The sequence below is a fragment of the Nothobranchius furzeri genome, chromosome 1 (genome assembly GCF_043380555.1).
Source record: "Nothobranchius furzeri strain GRZ-AD chromosome 1, NfurGRZ-RIMD1, whole genome shotgun sequence".
In the NCBI taxonomy this organism is placed as follows: domain Eukaryota; kingdom Metazoa; phylum Chordata; class Actinopteri; order Cyprinodontiformes; family Nothobranchiidae; genus Nothobranchius; species Nothobranchius furzeri.
The window spans coordinates 76,233,099-76,256,178 of record NC_091741.1 but is presented as its reverse complement, the minus strand read 5'-3'; the positions used below and the strand labels follow the sequence as shown (position 1 = coordinate 76,256,178).

The following is a 23,080-nucleotide window of genomic DNA, read 5'->3' as shown; positions in this document are numbered from 1 at the left end:
ACTCTGTATTGACTTTGAGACAAGAAAAGAGAGAGAGTTGGGATTGTTTGAGAATCTTTAATTTCTTAATTATAAATTCTTAAACAATCTACCAGGACTAACTCTGTGATGGATGAAAATGGATTTGGATGTTGTGTTGGTGCGTGTGTGTGTGTGTGTGTGTGTGGTTGGTTCAGACTCCTTAGGCTGACGTCATTGAATCTGGTCGTCTTTGTTATGACTAGATATCACGAGGCTTATAAAGTGATGACATGAGCCGCTATTTTGCCATGTACGTACCCAGTGGGGGGCCTCCCAGGTAGATCAGGAAATGCCAGGTCCAAGAACCTCGGATGTGTACTGGAGCTGTCGAAGCAGCGGTCGCAGCACGTCAAAGCCCGTCTGAAGGGTCGACCCCGGTACCAATCGGCAGCGTCAGCAGGTGCTCTTATTTTGAAAGGATGTCGTCTGGTTGTGAAACGACGAAAATCTCCAACTTCACAGTTCTTAGTTTAAAGAAGAAAACACATCTGGCCAGGCTGTGCTTTTCTTTAGGATGACGGTGAATAGAACTGAAGTCAAAATGGAACTGAGCTTAAAATGGCGTTGCCTTGTTTTATATCTCTGAATTGTTGATAAGTTTTAGTAAAGCGGATTGGATACTTTAAGTCAACAAGCCAGCTTCTCCTGCGGCAGCCGAAAGCTCTGATTGGTTGGAACAATGTGTCATGCGTTTCTATGGAGATGAGGATCAGTCTGTCTGTGCAATAGTCCTGTTTCCATTAAACACAAATCATGACATCTTTATTCCACAGATCATTCACTTGATTAATTATTGATCAACATATGTTTTGCTTAATTTTTTTAATCACAAATAAAGTACTTTGATTAAGTAAAAGTGTTCTTCTTCTCCTTCGGACTCTTCTCCTGGAATGGAAACAGTCTGAGGAACACCCGATCTTCGCGTTTTCAACACGGTTGTTACTGTGCACAGGGGCAGCTGTGTGGAGCTGAAAATAATGAACTTCGTAACCTTACATATCCCCCCTTTTCAAGGTCAATGTGGTCCTTCAAGAGACCACTTGGTCGTTGAACAAACCCAAGTTATGAAGAATCTTGACAACAGAACCGGATGTGATCCCAAGGGAACAGCCATCTGTGGTGAGGTACGAACCCCACACCGGAGAACAGTCTCGCATACTCCTCAGGGAGAACACAAGTCAGCAGGTTATTAATTATTCCCCATGGAAGCCACAAACGAAGCAACAGCAACTTTATATCCTCACGGGCAATAAAGCAAAGCAGGAGAAAATCTTGAACGTATCCACGAACAGGGTAGTATTCCAATTAAAAATCGATTGTTGTATCCGCAGGCAGGGTAATATTCCAAATAAAAATTGAACTATGAACAAGTACTTATCGTAATCCACAAAAAGGGAAGAGCAGCTGACAGTAATCCCAACGAATGAGGTGTCCCAGCAGCCATGCCGGAACCACAGTCGTCCAAGACCAACGAGCCGGAGAACCCCCCAGGAGTAGTCGATGCAGATGACGAGTCACGGATCCACCCCCAGGAAGCAGGATCCTCACAAGCTCAGCAGAGGAGAGAGCACAGTGTAGGCACTTCAATGTAGACACGACAAAAGTACATTTCATGTCATCAAAGAAATAAAAAATAATAAAAACCTAACTCTATGAGTGCCTTTTGTACTATGTGTTAGTTTTATATGTAATTACCCATTAAGTGAAGAAGTGGATGCAGCCCTGTCTGTGGTAGATGCAAAAAGGGATGATGTGAGAAGCAGAAAAATGAAAGAACCCTAACTGGTAGTGAAACCTCACTGGAAATACACACTGTCAGGACAGGGCCAAAATTGGTTATAGCCCCGTAGGATAAATCAAAGAATTGATAATCACAAACATAATATTCACTGTTAAAATCAACTGGTCAAAGGTACTATAAAAAAAAAGACAGAAATGTAAATCAGTACTAAAATGTAAATCAGTGGTTAGTAATCATGTTCATGTTAATGTACCCCTAAGGAATTGTGATTAGTAAAGATTAAAAAAAACAAAATTTTGGACAACAGTACTATGTGGCCTAACCCACTCTGTTACCTGGCCGTTTACCTGACTCCAGGAGCCCACAGCGCGTCCGTCTCAACACACCTTAAGTCTGCACGCGACGTATAACAGGAAAGACAACCATGTACGCTCACAAACAAACAAATTTGTGTAATCAGAGATAGAAATCTGTGGAACCAACGAGTCTGGTAACTGGGATCCTCCACCTTCTACGTCGCAGATGCCGGCAGAGGAGGAGGAGGAGGAGGATGAGGAGAGGAACTCACCGTCCCCGGCGCAGCTGCCTGGGCCGGCGGTCTATCGCGACGCGGTTCCAAGGACCGAGCCAGGCGTCCATTAACATCATCCAGCGAGGTTCCCATGAGTTTCAATGCGGCGGAGAACCGACAGTTTTTGAAAATGAACATAGCCCAAATTAAGCAGATGTTTACGCCTATAATGGATATCACCACAGAGTCAGCGGAGGACCAGGAGTAAGACACCGGTCGAAACCGAAGGTCGGGATCCGACGACAGCTCACGCAACACTTTGTTCACCACACCCACGCGAACCACGGTCGGACCTTCGAACTCCACCCGAACCACCGTCGCTGGAGAAAGAGCAAAAGAGATGTTATCATAGAAAGTGGAGGACTCCACTTCAGACCTATGCTCACCAGGATCCAAGTGATATAGAGAAACCTCACCCACGTGGACCGTAGCACCCCGGGGAACCTTTACCCACAAGGTCGCAGATGGTAGGTCCACTTTAGTAGATGCCGAACCTTCAAAGCAAACTTCAGCTTCAGTAGCAGGGGTATTGAGTAACCAACGGTCGCCAACGATAACAGCTTTACTGCTCATCACACGCGAACGCGGAGTCACTGTCATAGGGCATTTAGATGTATCAGACAACTCATCAACGCCACACACGACAACAGCCTCCCTATGTATAAAAGGCGTGCCTGGGCACATAAAGTGCAGACCACAGTTGAGAGAACACGCGCTCAAGTCCGGTACCAACCTGATGTGGGGCGCTCGGTCCTGATACGCAATGACCGGAGGCGTATGCAACTTGACATGAGAGTTGTGAACCCAGTTACCGACATTCACGACATCTTTCAACCTATAGATGTTCCGTGGAGAAACCACAGGTAAGTTGATGAGGAAGGCTAGCTCTCCCGCCTCTGGAATGACGGATAAGGGAATAGCACTGCCCAACGAGAAGCCTAGGTGAACCTGTAGCGTAATCGGGGCCTCAGAGGTCACCCTAGCAATTGCAGCCCGGACCATGTCTTGGGACACGAGGTAAGGAGGGATCCTCCCCATAAGGAGAAGGTCGATTGAGGCGCTCACGTCCCGACCATAGTCGGCCAAACAAGCCGTCAGCATCTGCGTATGACCATAATCAACCTCCACAAACGAACGCAACTCATTCACGGCGGCTTTTGTCTTACGCAAAATGTTACTGTGAGTGTTCAGCACCACCATAGTTTGTTTTTCAGACACGCCCAGCTGTACCAGGGCACGCCGTTGCTGCAGTACCTGTTTACGCAGTTTTGGGTATTCCCTGCCAAGCTCATCAACATGTCGATGAACCGTGTGAATCTCAACCGAGTTGACGGCGGAGAACGCGAAATTTAAGAGATTGCCAATAATATTTCCGATGGAGAAAAGTCCGTCCAGGAAACACTTTGGTCTTTTCCTGGTACCAGCAAGTTCACCGTTAGAAACTGTGAACTTTAGCGCTTGTTTTAGGATGTGACCGACATCGGCAACCGCATGCTGTGTCATCGTACGAGTCCAATGTTCACCCGTTTCCGACAGGTTGCCGAAGGCCGTCTTCATCTTATCAGTACATGCCATAGCGGGGTCGAATTGTACGAAGATCTTTTGCGAGTACAATCGATAGTCAGTCATCAGTAGACCTGGGCGGTCTCGGAGTGCGATCCCCGAAGAGGGCCCAGCGCTATACAGTCGCGTCAGTGGAGGCCGGTGATCGGTACCAACCGCAGGTGATAGCAGGCCAAAATACACGATCAACAGAACATAACTCACCAGAGCCGGGAATGGAAACCAGGGGCGTTTCAGGTTGTAGCCTCGTGTGGTCACGCGAGGGTCCGGCGCAGGTGGAGGTGCCGCAGGGCGAATGGTCGACGCGCAGGTGTAGTTGGAGATGTCCGAGTCAGGCAGCGCCGGTCCAGGACACCACGCCCCCACGCCCTCGGTAGGCGAAACACCAGCCTCCGGGCACAATGTCACCAGCGCCCGTCGCGCGTCGCTGTCACAGACGTCCACCACCCGTCGTGCACGGTCGGGGTCATCCCCTCCAAGGCTCTGGGCGTTGATGCGAGTGGCAACCCCACCCTCAACACCCCCTTTGGTAGGCGGATCCCCCACCGCAGGGCTGGCTGGCACGGGTGCTTTCTCATCGCAACCACTAACCCCCCTTTTGGTGGACAAGTCCCCCAACTCCGCGTGGAAAGGTCTCACCGTGACCACGCAAATACCCCGGACAGCATGGCCATCCTAGGCGACCGTCCGATCGACTGGTTTGACAACCCCGTCGTCGTCATCACCCTCGGAATCCACACCGAGGTGTTCAAGGGCCTCTAAAGGTACCGGACTGGTCAAAGTAGTCCGGAGCGTCCAATCACTCAAGTCAAATTCTGCCCCAATGTGATTTAACAGGTCACTCCCCAGCAGGAGTGGAAACGAGTCGACATCAGCAACCAACACCGGGTGTTGCACGGTCATGAACCCCACCGTGAGGTCGATGAGAGCCAAACCTTTAAAGGGGATCTCGACGCCAGTGATCGTTGGAACCGGCACCGTGCCGGGTGCGAACGCCAAGTCTTGACCCCTCGACTCCGCAGCCATGCGGACCTGCTCCCCAGCAGCCCGGGACATGACTGTGTTAGTTGAACCAGAGTCTATAAGAGCCTCACAGTCTCTCACCCCCGCCATAGTCACCAGAACGTGAGGTTTCCCTGAATCCCCCCGTCTGACGTTATCGCCAAGGACAATGTCCGAGTCGTCTAACCGACATTCGGAAACGATAGGCTGGTGTCGTTCGGTAGGCCAGGTCACCCGGCCTACGAGTGTCACCTCACGAGCGCTGATAGTATTAACCACCCCACGAGTCACCGACGCCGCAGGTGCCGGCGGATCACTCATCGTGGTGGGCCTCACGTCTACCGCCCTGGCCCCAGCCGCCGATTCACAGTGTGGTTTTCGAAACCCTTCTTGCTGTCGCACACATGACCGCCTTTGGTGTCGTGTCAGTCCGCATCTGGCGAAGGAGTTTCTTCACCATCCGACGCTCCTCTGCGGTGGCACCCTCAGACTCACGGTCCCGCCCTCTGGCGGGGCTGTGACTCCCGTGTGACGCATACGGGGAGCTCGCCCTCAGAGGCGTGCGACCCCCGTCCGGGTGAGGCGACGCCTTCCTGTAGGGCCTCGGAGAACCCCCCTTTTTCTCGAAAGAAACACGGCGGTTAACACGTCCCGGCCGCGGTGACTTAGGGGCCCCCCCGCGAGCAGGCGGTGGGGTCCGGGGTCTCTCCGGGTCCCGTCGCTTGTTGACTGATAGATATTGTTTGTCATCAGTATGCTGCCCCCCTTTTTCCGAGGTCCAGCTTTAAACCCTTTTGGCTTGCGATCCCTATACTCAGCACTCTCTAGTTGCAGCGCGTCTCTGTCTCCTAACGCCATAACTGATGGATTGTTTGATCCTTTCCCGGTTTTACCGAACCCCACGAAGGCGCAGCTCACCATGCGTCTGAGCTCTCTCATGGGCGTGGTGTCTGAATCCACCGTACCCATGTATGAGCTGTAGTGGACATGCTGATTTTCGAGGAATAAAGCCTTAAAACCTTTATCTTCCTCCATCCCATCCTTGCATTCCGTACCAAAGTACGCGTTGAATAGACGTTGATAATAGAACTGTGGGTCCTCAGCACGACCCTGTTTGACTGATAAGGCTAACTGTAAGCCAGGCCGTTGTGTGTTGTAGGTGAACTCTTGCTGAACCACCTGTTCTAGCTTTTCGTAGTCGTCCCCAATGTCGTTACGCTTGCGATCAATGAGCGAACCCACGCCATCGGAGCTCAGTCTTATCACAAAGATCCTGTCCTCCATGGACATTTCCCGGACACCGCCTAAAGTGGTGCCGGAGGTCGCTCAGGTACGCATCAACCGGGTACGATGTATCCGGCTTAGGGCTGAACTTCTTTATGCTCCGAGACATCCTGTAGATGTCCGGTTGAGGATAACCACGGTACATGTCGGGTGGAGGTGGTCCATATGGGCTAGGTGGCACCGGATGATGGCCCTGACTTCTGCCAACCCCATCGGATGCGCTCCCACCCGCCGGTGGAGCAGCATCCACAACGTGATGGGTCGGATGTGATGGTTGTGATGTCCGAGAGGTCGAAGGCCGTTCGTCTTTCAGAGCAGACGCTCCCGCCTGCATTGCTTTCATAAGCGCCATTTCTTTCTTCAGATTTGCTACCTCAGCTTTAAGCTTATTCACTTCCCGGTGTAGTTCCAAGTTCTCATTTACCACCATGTCCCGCTCCTGCGCCATCTGGGTCTTGGCACGTAAGGCCACATCCTTCTCAGCCTCCGCTACCATCAGCTGGTTGAGGATTGTTTCTCGTATACCTACCACCTTCTCCCACAAATGCGACAGCAGGACCAAGAAATCCACCAAGACTGTTGTGCGTTCTTTTGCTCCAAGTGCCTTACCTGATGTGGGAACACGGCCTACGGTAGTCTCAAGTAACTCTAGCAGGTCATCAGTGGATCACCCCCCCAGACCTTCCTCGTACTGGTGTTCTTTTAAAGTTGACTCTCCCACTACACTTTCCACGGCATAAATCACCTGGCGTCCTAGTGAGCCAGGGTTGGCTTCTGCTGCAGACATCTTCAATTAAAATGTCTATAGAAGAAGTATTGACAAGTAAAAGTGGTTAATGAATGAACTGTAGTTTAGTTTTATTTTATTTTCTTCTGTCAGGCCAAAACCGTTAAGTAATGCCAAAACGCCAATTGCCCTTGACCTGCCCAAAATGGCCGGTCGAGCTACGTGTCGGGCCACCTAAGATGGCGGAGTTGTGCGCATGCGCCGTCCGTCACTCGGTGTTTCCCCCTGTAGCAGAATCACGACTCTAAACACCGGAACGTTATTTAGAACCGCCGCTAACGTTACCTAAAAGTACTCCGTACCGGAAGGTTTAGCGGATTAAAGGACGCAGAATCGCTGCGTCGGAACGGCTTGAAAGCTTTGCGGGACGCGTTCCCGAGCTTCTCACCGAGAGTGGCTAGTTAGCTCTTCGGTTAATGCTAGCAAACGCCCTGGAGCGACCAGGGTCTTAAAATTGCCCGATCAACCAACGGGCATCTCGCTCAGTGGTTAAAAGGGTTTCAACAGCGTACGCAATCTGGATGCAGTATCGCTCTACGGTAATAACCCGACTTACAGCGTTTACCTAGCAAGTTAAGCTACGGTAGGTGCTAACGAGTATTCCGGCAAGGAACAGCGTGGATCAGGCGCTTATTGAACGGAAATAAATTTCCGACGGAGTCTTCCGTCTCCGATTACACAAATGGATACACACAGTGTCACAAACACCGCGACAAACAATAAACAGACGGTTCCAACGTATTAACAGGAGAAATGTTTACCCTCAACTGTAGGCCTCAAAATGGCAGTCAGCACACGTCAGCACTTAAGGTGTTTTGATGAAACAGCGCCTCCTGTCGGAGGGTGATGAATGTGCACCCCCCTTTCTGAGAAGCTGAATGAGGGAAATGCTCGCCTTTCTATTCTGAACTCACACACTGGACAAAATCCCAAAATATGTCTCAAAATCGGCACAAAGTGTAATAAACTGTGCAGATATCATGCTAGGCTCGCCATATGTGACGGAATTGAAGTGATGTAACTATCTAGAGTTGTATTTTAATACACTGTAAGTAGATCACTTTATTATAATCAGAAGAATAGGTTGTTTTTATCATCAGGGAGTTCATTTAAACACTCTGTATTGACTTTGAGACAAGAAAAGAGAGAGAGTTGGGATCGTTTGAGAATCGTTAATTTCTTAATTATAAATTCTTAAACAATCTACCAGGACTAACTCTGTGATGGATGAAAATGGATTTGGATGTTGTGTTGGTGCGTGTGTGTGTGTGTGTGTGGTTTATTCAGACTCCTTAGGCTGACGTCATTGAATCCGGTCGTCTTTGTTATGACTAGATATCACGAGGCTTATAAAGTGATGACATGAGCCGCTATTTTGCCGTGTACGTACCCAGTGGGGGGCCTCCCAGGTAGATCAGGAAATGCCAGGTCCAAGAACCTCGGATGTGTACTGGAGCTGTCGAAGCAGCGGTCGCAGCACGTCAAAGCCCATCTGAAGGGTCGACCCCTGTACCAATCGGCAGCGTCAGCAGGTGCTCTTATTTTGAAAGGATGTCATCTGGTTGTGAAACGACGAAAATCTCCAACTTCACAGTTCTTAGTTTAAAGAAGAAAACACATCTGGCCAGGCTGTGCTTTTCTTTAGGATGACGGTGAATAGAACTGAAGTCAAAATGGAACTGAGCTTAAAATGGCGTTGCCTTGTTTTATATCTCTGAATTGTTGATACGTTTTAGTAAAGCGGATTGGATACTTTAAGTCAACAAGCCAGATTCTCCTGCGGCAGCCGAAAGCTCTGATTGGTTGGAACAATGTGTCATGCGTTTCTATGGAGATGAGGATCAGTCTGTCTGTGCAATAGTCCTGTTTCCATTAAACACAAATCATGACATCTTTATTCCACAAATCATTCACTTGATTAATTATTGATCAACATATGTTTTGCTTAATTTTTTTAATCACAAATAAAGTACTTTGATTAAGTAAAAGCGTTCTTCTTCTCCTTCGGACTCTTCTCCTGGAATGTAAACAGTCTGAGGAACACCCGACCTTGGCGTTTTCAACACGGGTGTTACTGTGCACAGGGGCAGTTGTGTGGAGCTGAAAATAATGAACTTCATAACCTTACAGGGGTTTCAAACCGACACTATTGACTTTGTGGGCCAATCAGGGCCCTATATTCTTCTGGTGGGCAGGATGATGTGACGGAGTGGAACAAGATGGCGAGAGCTTGTTTAACATTTTACATCAGTTCTGGACTATCTGGACCTGGGCTTTACTAGCAGATTGATGTGTTTAAGTCTTTTATTTAGAAAAGGGATGTATTTTCACCTTCTTCAACAGCAGACTGCCTTGTTTACCTACAGCTGTTGCAGTGAGCACATCACGTTGTTCATTGTCCAGTAGCATGTGGAGATCGTTTGAAAGACAACACCCACCACATGACTGAGAGCCATCAATGGAGTGTTGCCAGACTAAATAACATATTAATATTTTAGTCTGGCTTGCCAGGCTAGGCATATACCAACATTTAATGATTACGTTCTGAAGGTTTCACTAAAATTCACCCTGGGATTTATGAGACATGAACCATCTACACACGCCTTCCATCTTCAGGGTGATTATAAAAGCATCAAACATTAAAGTTTGTTTTTGAATTACACATTTGCACACACAGCCAGAAATTGAGCAGCATTTTAACACATTTAATCTTTCTTTTCTCCCAAATATATATATTTTTTCTGTGGTATGGGATGTATATTGACCATTTGGAAAAGAAAATATATTCATGTACATAAATAGACTAACTTCTGCCTTTATGAACCCTTTTAGAAAAACTAATAGCCCATGTTAAAAGTGTTTACATCAAACATAACATAGTTTGTACTTTGGTCCAACAGGATTACAGAGTGAACATCTTCCTACGACAGCGCTGGAACGACCCCAGGCTGAAGCTGCCGCAGGACTTTAAATCAGATTCACTTACCGTTGATCCCAAAATGTTCAAATGTCTCTGGAAACCCGACCTGTTCTTTGCTAACGAGAAGAGCGCCAACTTCCATGATGTTACGCAGGAGAACATTCTCCTGTTCATCTTCCGTAATGGAGATGTTCTCATCAGCATGAGGTACTGATGGATTTATTTAATTACTGAGATTTTGATTTACTACAAACTAGATGTATTCATCACAATTGAAGCATCTTAAATGTTTGATCGATCACTAATTATTCTTATTATCTTGTTCATTCATTTATTGGTTTATTAATTTGGATTAATTTCTGCTTCATCAATCTTTTGTATCAACTTCAAAGGATAATTTTATAAATAGATATAAAAATAGTTGTAAAAATGTAAAATAGATATTATAATGTATCCTCAAATTCCACTATTTCCTTCTTTATTAAATATTTATATATATATATATATATATATTTCTTTGCTATGCAAACTAACATGTAACTCAATTCATGGTTGCAAGGGGCTCCAATGACAGCAGCATGTGTCTTATGTCTTATTAGAACAACTATAACATTGTGTTTTAAAATAATGACACTAAAAGAAAATAGTTCATAGGTCAGAAATGATCAATTCAGCAGTTCTGGTGCACTTTAAAGTTAAAGTTAAAGTCCCATTAGTTGTCACACACACAGGTGTGTGTGTGAAATTTGTTCTCTGCATTTGACCCATCCCCTGGGGGAGAGGTGAGCTGCAGACACAGCCGCGCTCGGGAACTATTTGGTGGTTTAACCCCCCAATCCAACCCCTTAATGCTGAGTGTCAAGCAGTGAGGCATTGGGTCCTATTTTTTCAAAGTCTTTGGTATGACCCGACCAGGAATCGGGGCGGACACTCTACCACTAGGCCACTGAGAAAGGTTTTTATTGTCTGGTTTTAAATTCAAAGGCAGTTTCCTCAAGTTAAAGAGAAAAATAATCTGAAATAATGCAATTCCTGTGATTACCAATCAGTTGTAGAGTTTTTATTTTTCACTTTTTTTATATTTTAATTTCATTTAATTTTAGTGTGCAGTGTTATAAGAAAGTCTTCTTTCCTTAGATTTTTTTGTCAATTCTTGAAGCTGCAAGTCAGAAAAATCACATATAATTAAACTGTGGATAACTTTGAACACAACTGTTTTAAGCAACCACGTTCTGTAACATGTTAACAATAAGAAAGTCACACATGAAGCCGTTTATTTTTTTGTGCTTTATTTATTTTCCTTCAGATTGTCCATCACACTTTCTTGCCCTCTGGATCTCACCTTGTTTCCAATGGACACACAGAGGTGTAAAATGCAACTTGAAAGCTGTAAGTTGTTTCTTTTAAAGAAGAAGCCATTATAATCTCCAATTATTAACTTGTTATTATGTACAGTAGTTTGGGTGTAAAAAGATAACTTACTGCTCACATCAAGCTGACTGTTTTAGAGCCTTGCAACTAATTATTGTTTGTTGTTTACTAAACCATTACCAGCTAATGCTAAATCAGGCTCACAAGATGCACAGTTTCTGGACTTTTCAAGTGTTCTGAAAATACATTGAACACTTTTTTTTTCTGTGTACGATGTGTTTTAATACAAATGTGACAGTCCTGTATTCTTTACACTTTTGTTTTTAGTTGGCTACACAACAGATGACCTGCAGTTCATGTGGCAGACAGGAGACCCTGTGCAAATGGACGCTATCGCTCTTCCACAGTTTGACATCAGACAAGAAGACATTGATTACGGAAACTGCACTAAGTTCTATGAAGGAACAGGTAACGTCAGTAACAACAGTCAGATGCATACATTGCCATTTGGACAAACACACACACGAAAGCATAAAGACAGTTAGAGCCTCACAAGTGAGGGTTCCTCTCCTAAACAAATGTGAACGGGCCTCTGAACTAAATGAAACTATTTATTTACAAAGATGAAACCTGAAGAGGATCCCTTGCCTATTAAGATGTCAGTTGCTTTAGCAGAAGGAAGTTTATTTACCAATTCAAAGGGTGTAAAATTTTAGAGGGCAAAATTAGGTTTAGTGGTACTAAGTTTCTGAGCTGTAGAAGTCATGTAGGCGGTGTGCTGTTTGGTCTTTTAGACAAGACATGTTTTCAGAAAGATTTACTCAATCTGCTTTACTTTACTTAGAGATTTTTGGCTTTGAAGAGCTAAGAACAGTATCTTTCCTTTGCCATTTCAACTGATCTGACAAGGCAGCTTATTATTTAAAGTGTTTTGAGAGTCGTAGTTCCCTTTACTCAGTTCAAATCTAAAATAGCTATGAAACAAATCTCCATCTGAAAGGAGATTGGCTGTAAACTAATAATGTTATTTGATATGTCAGATCTGCAAAAAGGTATCAAGATGACCAATGCTACAGTCTCCTACATTTTATGCCACTGGTATCAAGTAAATGCAGGAAAAGAAGCCATTACTGGTCATGCTCTATTAGTGTTATGAAGTGGTGTAGGAAATGGAATAAAGAGAGTGTACTAAGTGTTTCAGGCACAGTAACACATTCATTTAATTTCCCTTTAATTAAACGCAGATCCCTTTAAGGTTTAGCAAATGAGTTGGGTGCTTTTGCCATGCTAAAAGATTAATTAAAAAAATTAAAATAAATAATTACTGCATCATTATATTGGTTTTTGTATTCTTATTGAAGAAAGAAGAAACTGCCAAAGACTGCACAATGTTAACTAAACTAAAACCATTATTACAAATAAAAGAAAGAAAACAAACAAAAATCCTGGTTTAATGTCACATTTTCAGCCTTTATGGGTGCAAACTAACATTCGTGATGAATGAAAAATATTCTGTCAGCCTGCAGAACTGCTGTGATCTCACTGCTCTAATGCTTCAACAGCACACAGCTCATGAGTCAGGCTTTTAACTGGTTTCCATGGCTACCTGGCCAGACACAGAGATCATCTCTGTTCTAAACTGGTTTGAGCTTGCTTCATGACACAGGCAGCCCTTCTTTCCTAAATAAAAGCTTCAGAGATCTCAGGGTTCATTAAATATTGCCTCAGTCCATCCACTGGAGCATCCTGTTGAAACACAGCTCAGAGCAGCAACACTCCTTTAAAGATACATGCAAGGTTCATGGCTGTCTATTTAATACCTTTCATTTAGGGCGGTTGAAAATGTTACTTGAATTGGACTGCTACTTACCATACAATAAAGAAAGTATGGAGGTTTCTTTCCATAAATAATGTATATTAAAGCTCAGTTAAGGTTTTTAAGTCTCCTAGCCTGGCAAGCCATCCTATATATGTGGATTTATAGTTTGGCCACGGTTCATTGATGGCTCTCAGTTGTGGGGCGGGATCTACGGCTGTCTTTCAAACTGTGTCCACATGCAATTCGATAACAAACACATAAAATACTTAGCGCTATAGACATGGGTGGACTGGCCTATCTGGCATTCTGGCAGTGTCCCAGTGGGCCGCTTATTCAAGTGGGCTGCTTGCCCAGCTTGGGCCGACACTACTCCACAGTTGGTGATCTGCAGAACATTAGCTACATGGTAACCCGAAGCTAACAGAGATTTTGCAGGCATTTTTAGCAAGAAAAATGTGGAAGAGCGATAACGTAGGAGTTGTTTTACCACGTTAGCATGTAGCTAATGTCCCGCTGATCTCCGCCTGTGGAGAATGAGCTGATCTGGAAGGCCAGGGCTCCCGGTCGCAGCGGTCTGGCTCTGCTTGTAGTTTGAGTCCCAGTCCATATTAGATCTCGCATTCGGCCTAGAGCAACACCCCCCACCCCCACCGCTCTCCCAATGGGGAGGGCCGACTGAGGGCCGACGATTCATAGAAATGCCAGGGCTGAATTTTGGTCTCAGTCCAGCCCTGGCCATGGATGTAAGTCAACGGGTCAGTCCGCCATACATCGCTGAAGAAGAAGCAAATACATTCTTCTTCTAAATCTCTTTCCTCTATCTGCTCTTTTCTCTTTATTTTGTTGGTTTGGCTAGCTTCATTTTCCTTTGTCCTTGTGGTAAAAGAGGCAGATTAAATAAAAGATGTAACCTTGCAGCTACCATCTTTCTAATGATGACTGAATCTACAGGCTTCGGTTTCTTCATCCTTTTATGTTTCAGCTTCAAAGGCTTGGACCAAACACGTCCAAAATAGGTAGTTTCAGAGATATTCTGAAATCGCCATACAGCTGTGCTCGTAGAGGATTCTAAACAGAACCTTTTGCTTTGACCTCTATTATTTTGTTTCTTGTGTAGATTCTTCACCGTGCTCTAACTCGTCTAACTTGTAGATTATTTAAAAAAAGAATTACTATCTGTGATTAACATTGTCATCATGATATTTTAGGATTGTTTTCTTTCTCCCATAGGGTATTACACTTGTGTGGAGGTCATCTTTACCCTACGGCGACAAGTTGGCTTCTACATGATGGGTGTTTATGCCCCCACGCTGCTTATAGTAGTCCTTTCCTGGCTGTCCTTCTGGATCAACCCTGATGCGAGTGCTGCCAGAGTTCCTTTGGGTATGGATTATTTCAACAATTCCTCCATGTACCACTGATGTTTACTAGTATAGAAAATCTATTTTAAAAAATGACAATCTCTTCCATCTTGGAAGTAAAATGAAGTGAGTACTATAGTGAAGTAAACAGATCTAAGAGGATTTATGACATGAATGGAAAAAGACCAGAAAGAACAAAAACATTGTTTTTAAAAGTTAGATTTTCAGGATCACCGACATTGTTGCTTCAGTCATTTTCATTATGGCAGCATCAATCACTTTGACACCATGAATGATTTTGTCAGTGAGCCATGGTGCAGTGGTCAATATTTTTGGATATGTGATAAATCACAACACCTATCTGTAATGGACAGATGGGACCCTCTACACTGGAGTGATGCACTCATATAATGTAGGACGAAAAAAAAATACAAGGTGTGCCAGGAATTTAAAATATTCATTCATGTGTACAGTACACTGTTTTAGTTTTTCTGTTAAAAAATCAGTATAAAGGAATTGGGAATGTCCTTTTTAGCAAGTGGGTATCTGAAAAAAAATGACAAATTGCAGCAAAGGTCTCCCTTTCATTCACTGGTAATCTATAAAATTGCAGGTGTTTAGGCAACTGAGCAGAGATAGACACATAGCCACCACTGTTGTTCAAAAGCACTTTATAAATAATGTTGGAAATTGGTTCAGGTTTATGTTTAATAATAAAGTTGAGTCTTTCTCATCTGCAGATGTGCAAATACAAAAAAATAAAGGGAATTGTGATTTTCAACAAGACAGCAATAATTTGCACTGAATTGCTAGTTTCAATAAATTGTACTTGGTTTATTCTTGTGTTGTGAATTATCAGTATTCTATCTGCAGTTATTTTCTTTTTAGACAATCAGAAACACTGATGAGAGTTTCAAGCTAACAGCTACATACAGTGTGTGGAGTTTACGTGGCAGGATGATCAAGGTTGTCCACGATTACCATGAAGGCTTTAAAGACAATCTTATCAGATAATCCTACCTTTTGATGTGTGGTACGAGCACTCTAGGCCACTCTGATGACTGTCAGGACCACTCTGATCAAAAATCTGGGATTTTGAACACGTTGGATTCTTTTGGTCTAAATCCAAAGACAAATGAATGTGCCCCCTGACGTCTAGCCAGTCAAAAAGTGAGGGGATGGAAGCTTGCAGCACGCTCTTTCTCCACTATGTTTGCTTATTTTAAAGTCCAGTTTCAGAGATTTCCTGTCTGAGCAGGGAATGTCTGTCAGTGAAAGCAGGTCATGTGTAATGTGTAGTTTAGCTGTGATGCTGCACTCCACTTGTTGTATGACCAAAACCGGTATATTGATCATTTTGTTTTATTTGTTACTTGTGTCATGCTTCGGAAATCTGCCTACTGTTTAAAAATCCCTGCTCTGTGAACCGAGCTTTAGGAAAAGGCCCTTTCAGGAGTAAATGTACAACACTCGAAACGAACCTTCCCTGACAATTGAACTGAACATACATTTCTTATTTAGCCTTCATCTAAACAATAATGGCTATTATGTGTATTTATTTTCATAATGACTGCCAATTGCAGCAACTGTAAAACTTCATATGGACTTTTTGGTTAGTATTAAAGTGAAAACAGCATACCTTTGGGGGTAAAAAAAAAAGAGCATTTTGTGTGAGCCTCGTACATCACATAGGAAGAAGAGAAGAGTTCATTTGTGAAAACAAATGAAGCACAAAGGAGGCACATTAAGAAGAATTTGAAGCACCCATGCCATGTCTAAATAAAAAAAGCAACTTTAAAAGGATCTTTTTACACATTATATTCTAAATAACTGCTTAATTTGAACTAAAAAGTATCAGTGCAGACTAATTTCTAAAACACAGAATATTACACTAGTGTGAATTTTTCATGTCTATTAGTGCATATTTTACAGACATTTATACAAAAACATTCCTGCATTTTCTGCATTAAAGACATAACTGTGCAAACAGAAAAAAGGCCCGCCTCCACCTAATGCCCTCTCCTTCCATGCAACCAGTGTGTAATATGTCAGTGTCATCCACATACAGTATCATGCAGTTACCTCTGTGTGTGTGTGTGTGTGTGTGTGTGTGTGTGTGTGTGTGTGTGTGTGTGTGTGTGTGTGTGCACGTGCATGCAGGACTGCATGGATAAGATACTCCATTGCCATCCCATCTCCATCATCCACCACCTCCTTTTCACCTCAGTCGTCGCTCCAACTTACCAGCTCTTTCATTCCATCATCACTCCAAATCCTCCTGGAAGCCTCCTCTGACTTCCCTCTAAATGAGGTCAGCTCAGGTCAGTATGGTTTGTGTGTTTCAACATCGCTTATTGTCTCTTTAGGTGTGTGTTGAAGCATCTATGTGTTCATTTTGAGTGTTTGTGCATAAGGATTTATTTGTTAACTTTTTGTTTTTCATTTAGTGTTTGGCAAATGTGACCTTTGGCACAAATCAGAGAACCTTCATGCCGTTACATCTTAATTAAAAAGAACAAACAGCTATTTTTGTGTCCCCATCGTTTTTGTTTTTCCTAGAAAAGAAAGTGAATCTTTAAGAGAATCTTTGATTAGTAATCATTAAGTGTTAAAATCCTTTCTTAGAAGTGTGACCTTACTTAAGCATGCAGGCAAAAACTCTCACTTCAAAGGCGTTGCTATTTCTAGCAGGAAATATAACTGAAGGGCCTACAAACTGTGCTTCATTAGTGTTGAAATATTGTGGAATGAAGGTTCTTATTACTTTGTTTTCACCTTGGCCTGAAAGAATTATCTGTTTGTGCAGGAAAAAAATCTCTTAACTCCCAATCATGTAAGTTATTAAATATAAACACTATTTAATTTTTATTTCATTAGAGGCTTTTGGAGCTCTTTAAGAGTCAACCATGAATCAGGAGTCTAGTTATTTTCCTAAGAACAGTTTGTTAACATTTTACTACTGAAGGCCATGTATCTGTGTTTTGTACACTGGAGATAAAATAGATAATTTGCCCCTCACAGTGCAATTTCTATTGTTTATTTTATTATTTTTTGTTGAATTCCTTGGAATTTTTTTTATCAAATATTTATTTTTATAAGTCTTAAAAACAACAATGAAAATGGACAAATTTAGCCCAGATATTTGTTAGAAATGATTGTTAATATTTAAGCACTGAAGTATCAGAGTTATATCAAACGTCCATGCTCTTTCTGTATTGATGATGTTATATCATTTCTCCCTCCATACAGGAATCCTCTCAGTGCTCTCCCTGTCCTCCGAGTGCACCTCCTTAGCTTCAGAGCTGCCCAAAGTGTCCTACGTCAAAGCCATAGATATCTGGCTAATTGCTTGCCTGCTGTTTGGTTTTGCCTCTCTGGTGGAGTATGCCGTGGTTCAAGTAATGCTAAACAGCCCAAAGCACATTGAGGCAGAGAAGGCCAGGATAGCATCCAAGGAGAAGGCTGCAGGAAAAAGCCCCACTGCCCGGAACAACACCGTCAACGGGACTGGAGGGACCCCACTTCATGTCAGCACCCTGCATGTCAGTGAACTTGCTTTGAAAACTTGTGTGTGTGTGTGTGTGTGTGTGTGTGTGTGTTAGGTAACAGTAGTTTCCGCCATAATTGTTTTTGCGTTAAAGCGCATCACTTTCATCAGACTTTCATAGTTAGTAACATTTGTTCATTTTACTTAAAATTATAGTCATGATAGCAACAGCATCTACAATTCTTTAAAAGAAGTATTTTCTCCCATACATATTGCTTAAACATGAAATTAACTTTCAATATCTCTGAAAAATTCAATCTGAATACATGCAAATTAAAGTTTTCAAATGATTAATTTATTAGGGGTAAACCTCTATCCAAATGATGGTGTCGTAAAAAATATGATTGCCGTCATAAGTTTAAAAACTGGTTGTATCACCACTGCTAGCAACAAATACAGGGAAGTGTTTGTTCAGTCAGGAAATTTGGTTCTCAATAATAATAATAATAATAATAATAATAATAATAATGATAATAACAACAATAATAATAATAACAATAATAATACCCAGTAAGACCCAAACGCATAGTGAGAGTCTGCTGGGAACGCCTGGCAGAAGAACCTGTTAAGACGGTCTTCAACTCCCACCTCCGGCAGAACTTTGACCGCGTCCCGAGAGCAGTGGGGGGACATCGACTCCGAGTGGGCCTTGTTCCACTCTGCGATTGTTGAGGCGGCTGTTGCTAGCTGTGGTCACAAGGTGGCCGGTGCTAGTCGTGGTGGCAACCTCCGTACCCGCTGGTGGACACCCGAGGTTCAGGGAGCCGTCAGGCTGAAGAAGGAGGCCTACAGGGCGTGGCTGGTCTGTGGGTCTCCGGAGGCAGCGGATGGGTACCGGATAGCCAAGCGGGGTGCAGCAGTGGTATTTGCCGAGGCAAAATCTCGGGCGTGGGAGGAGTTTGGTGAGGCCATGGAGAAGCCATTAGCATTAGCAACTTTACATCCTCCAGGTTTGTGTCATTTGTGGAGATAAAACATCTGTGTTGCAAAGCAAATAGAATCAGTGGTAGAGTCGCGTTGCTGTTGTCCAATTTGAGGCAAGATGTCATTAGGTAAGACTCCAAATCCTGCCATGTTATGCCACTCTGCAGCGGCAGACTTGTCTGTGCTGGTCCAGGTGCTTCTGCACAAATATAAATGCAGATTTGAACAATATGTCTTTAAAATTAATATTTTGTGTAATGGAAACACAGATTTGCTTCAGCAGAGTCCACATCTGACACCTTTGTCCAGTTCATCAGGAATGCTTTGCTCTAATCATGTCCCTAATTGAGATCAATTTTCTCCTGAGTCTGTGTTTGTCCAAAGCCCATTTGGGTTCACCCCACTGAGGTGTAAATGGGTTTTATTGTCAAAACCAAATCAAATAATGAAGCTTGAAGGATCCTAATGACTTCACTGAGTGAGCATCCATAGTCTGATTAGAACATGCCCACCCAGCAGGCTGTTGGTGAAGTCGATGAAAGGAATTTTCCAGATGACCTCAGCCTAAACCTGCCATAAGATCGTGTGCTACAGAGCAGGCTGGGTGGTACTCAGAGGGGTCACATGACCCCCTCAGAAGAGAGAACACCCGTATTTGGCAACTCTGTTGAGAACATAGAAAGTCTAATTTTGTCTCCAGAAGTCTTTGTTCCTTTAAAAAAGCAGGAGGTGATTTATCACTTTGAATTCTGTCCAAACATCAGGTTTAAACAGCCCTTTTAGAGTTTTACTAAAGTCTTGTTCATTTAAAGACAAGAATTGTCCTAAGAATTCTAATTTAAATGTCTCTGCCTCTTTATACAAAATCCTACAATCACAATATTACATGCTCTCATATAACTTGAGTATTCACATTTAATCATGTAACGAAGCATTGAGATTTCTTTTTTCCACCAAATAATAAGAAAACAGGCAACATGCGAGGAGTCCCTACATAAGAATGTTTGTAATACCTGCAACTTGACTGATTAGAGACATTGTTGTCATTTTTAAAGGGGAGCAAGACAGCATATCATAGATCTGACTCATTTCTACAAAGCCAGGGTTATTATGTTACCCTTTAAGATAAATCCAGCAAGAGCCCAACACAGCACAACACATAATGTGTTGGATAGCTTGAACTGCAACAAATAATTGGCTACTAAATTCATAGTGAGTAGCAGGAAGTGCCATGCATAATATTTGGCCAATTCAAAGGACTCTCACTTCCTTTGATGGCCAAACCCCATTTAGATGAAGATGAATGAGATGTTAAAGTACAAGAAGGATGTTGTGAGCATTCTGATTATGGAAGACAAAGTCAGGAATGATGAAATCAAAATCAAATGAGAAAATGTGAGAATACTGAAATCATGATTTGTAAGTCATTCAAAGAATTGAACTTTAGTTTATAGAAAAACAGACTCTAAGTTTTCTTAAAATATTATTTCAACAGTAAATTTAAGCTAATCCAATATTCAAAATGCTCTGTCCACAAATGTATGCTTTACACAATGAACTTTGTATTAAAGATAACATTGCAAATTAGTATGGAATTCAGAAATTAGGTTGTGATGGTTGAGAATAACGGGCTGCAGAAAGCATTGTGCCAAAGCAGTGTGTTCGCTGTGAGTGTGTGTGCGCATGCCAAAGAAGCCCTGTCAGCGAAGGCTGGCACCATCTGTTGTGGTCCTATCTCCTTATAGCATCTATAGATTACATTTCTTCATGTCTGTTGAAGGCACAGCTGTGCTCAGAGAGGAATCCGAAGATAATAATTGTTGTTCCAACTCCACAAATCAGCATAAATAGTTATTTTCCATTTGCAAACAAATTATTTAGGATTTTTTTTTTTGCTAGAGTGTCATCTTTTGCTAGATTGAAGAGGCAGACTGCATGTACATTACCACAAACAATTCATCTTTTATGCCAAGAAAGACATTTGAAAGATTTTTGTTCCGATTTAATATGACAAATATATCAGATGTAGTCAGTAAATTGCAAAAGACAAAGTCTAAGGAAGAGTAGGGAAACATTAAACAGCTCTGCAGAAACTTCAAAGCCCAAACCTTGAATGTTAAACTCAGAAGCACACGTGAGAAAAGCTGCACTATAAGATGACAAACATTAAAACGGGTTGCAGGTGTGCAGGAGTTGGTGGGGCTCAGGTGACGAGCAGCGAGGAAAATATTAATTTCGACTTCTGAACAAGTAGAGTGGCAGATTGTGCTGAAGGAGCAGAGGTTAATGGCAGGCAGCCATGAGGAGAGAATGTGCAGAAGGAGTTAATCTCTAACTGCAGATGGGTTAACTCAACTGTGCACTAGCTTTAAAATGCCCCATTGGGTAACAGGGCAACACTTTTATTCAAGCACACAGTTTTGCTAGATTTATGTCTAACATAAGGCAGCTTGTATGGTAAATTTGAAATTAATTAAATTTTGATCACTGATAATTAGCTACAAAAAGTAATTTACTCAAGCATTTTTACATAACTTCAGTTTGACCTCAGAAGCTGCAATTCTTTGCTTATGAGTCTTAAGCAAACTTTGTTTTTCATAAAAAAAAATACAGCTCTATTGTAGTAATCTCCTCTTTCTGGTTCTCAGGTTGCTGAGACCCGCTGCAAGAAGGTCTGCACATCCAAATCAGACCTGAGGACCAATGACTTCAGCATTGTGGGCTCTCTCCCACGAGACTTTGAACTGTCAAACTTTGACTGCTATGGCAAGCCCATTGAGACCGGCGCTGGTTTTGGGAAATCCACGGTAAAGAACAAGAAACCACCTCCCCCAAAACCAGTCATCCCCTCGGCCGCCAAAAGAGTCGATCTGTACTCCAGAGCCCTCTTCCCGTTCTCTTTCCTCTTCTTTAATGTGATTTACTGGTCCATATACTTGTGATTATCCTGCGTTATTACCTCTCCTCTCCCATTATGTGAATTCCAACTGATCAGACTTTGGTTTTAAAGTTGGCGAAGAGGGATGTGACCTTTACAGTTTCTCCAGAGAAAAGAATTAAAATACTATGTGTTCTTCCTTCAATAAAAACAATCTATTTATATTTTAAAAAGAACTTTATTGATGTTCATATTTCCTAAAATATAATAAATCGTATCTTATGTTGAAATTATTTATCAAAAGTGGTTCTTAAGAGAGATGAACAGGATTGCTTTAAAAAATGTGAATGACTGAGATGTAAACAAATCCACAAAGATTTTATGTAAAGAGCAAAGCTATAGATGCACATATACTAAAAAAAAATCATATAGCTGTTATTATGTTTTTCATTTGCCCTGCTCAGTTGCTGTTTGATTTAAACTTTAAATCTTTAAGTGTTAGCTTCATTGCAAAGCTATACATTGTAATTGCCTAGCATGTTGAAAATACTGCATGTATTTAAAGATTTAAATGTACATAAAATATTTATGAAATACTACTGTTCTTATGCTTTGCTCTTGATGAGATAAGTGGATGAGTAAAAGTGTCCTCTTCCTGTCCGGATGGTTATGTAACACTGCCACTTCTCCCACCAGTATCGACATTTCCTACCTGTATCCTGTGCGTATGGGTCACCACTGAGCTGTGACCACGTATTTGTGATATTTACAAAGAAAATCAAAAATCAAATGACTTTTCACCATTTGATGTTAATAAAAACTAGACTCAGACACTTCAGAGTAGATGTCCTGTTTTATTGTGATAAAGTGAGTTTTATTTACGGTGCTTGTGATTCAGACTCAGTACCAAAGTTTCAGCTTCATGTTCAACTTGTTTCTTTTTGTTCTGTCCTGTATGTCGCCACGTGTCACAATAGTTACTTAACCTCTAACAGGCCGCAAAATCAGCCACCGCTTGTTCACATAAAGCTGCTTTAATGACCCTGTGATTATCATTAAGAGTCTTCAAATGTGAAACACATTTCTTGATCTCAGCATGATATTAAATTCATAACAAACAAAGCGATAAGTCAATGATCAATTAGTGATGAGAGCAAAGCTGCCGATAATGGGATTTCTTTATGTCTTATTTGTTGGTTTAAAGTGTGAAAACAAGGCTCATTGCTTCTGCTGTTGCTGCCATGGTTACAGACACTGCAGCGAGTTTTTGTCTGACACTCCAATAATCGCC

At 42.6% G+C, this 23,080-nt stretch overlaps 1 protein-coding gene across 1 annotated transcript in view; it reads left to right on the top strand.

Moving 5' to 3' along the window:
• Window positions 1-22,620, top strand: part of glrbb (glycine receptor, beta b) — a 36,142-nt gene extending 13,522 nt beyond the window's left edge. Inside the window, exons 5-10 of the mRNA XM_015950839.3 lie at window positions 9,870-10,096; window positions 11,196-11,278; window positions 11,588-11,728; window positions 14,310-14,462; window positions 17,690-17,982; window positions 21,560-22,620. Of these exons, the coding sequence (XP_015806325.1) occupies window positions 9,870-10,096; window positions 11,196-11,278; window positions 11,588-11,728; window positions 14,310-14,462; window positions 17,690-17,982; window positions 21,560-21,853 (1,191 nt within the window). The 3' untranslated portion in view covers window positions 21,854-22,620. The remainder of the gene's footprint in view (window positions 1-9,869; window positions 10,097-11,195; window positions 11,279-11,587; window positions 11,729-14,309; window positions 14,463-17,689; window positions 17,983-21,559) is intronic.
• The last annotated feature ends 460 nt before the right edge of the window (window positions 22,621-23,080 follow it).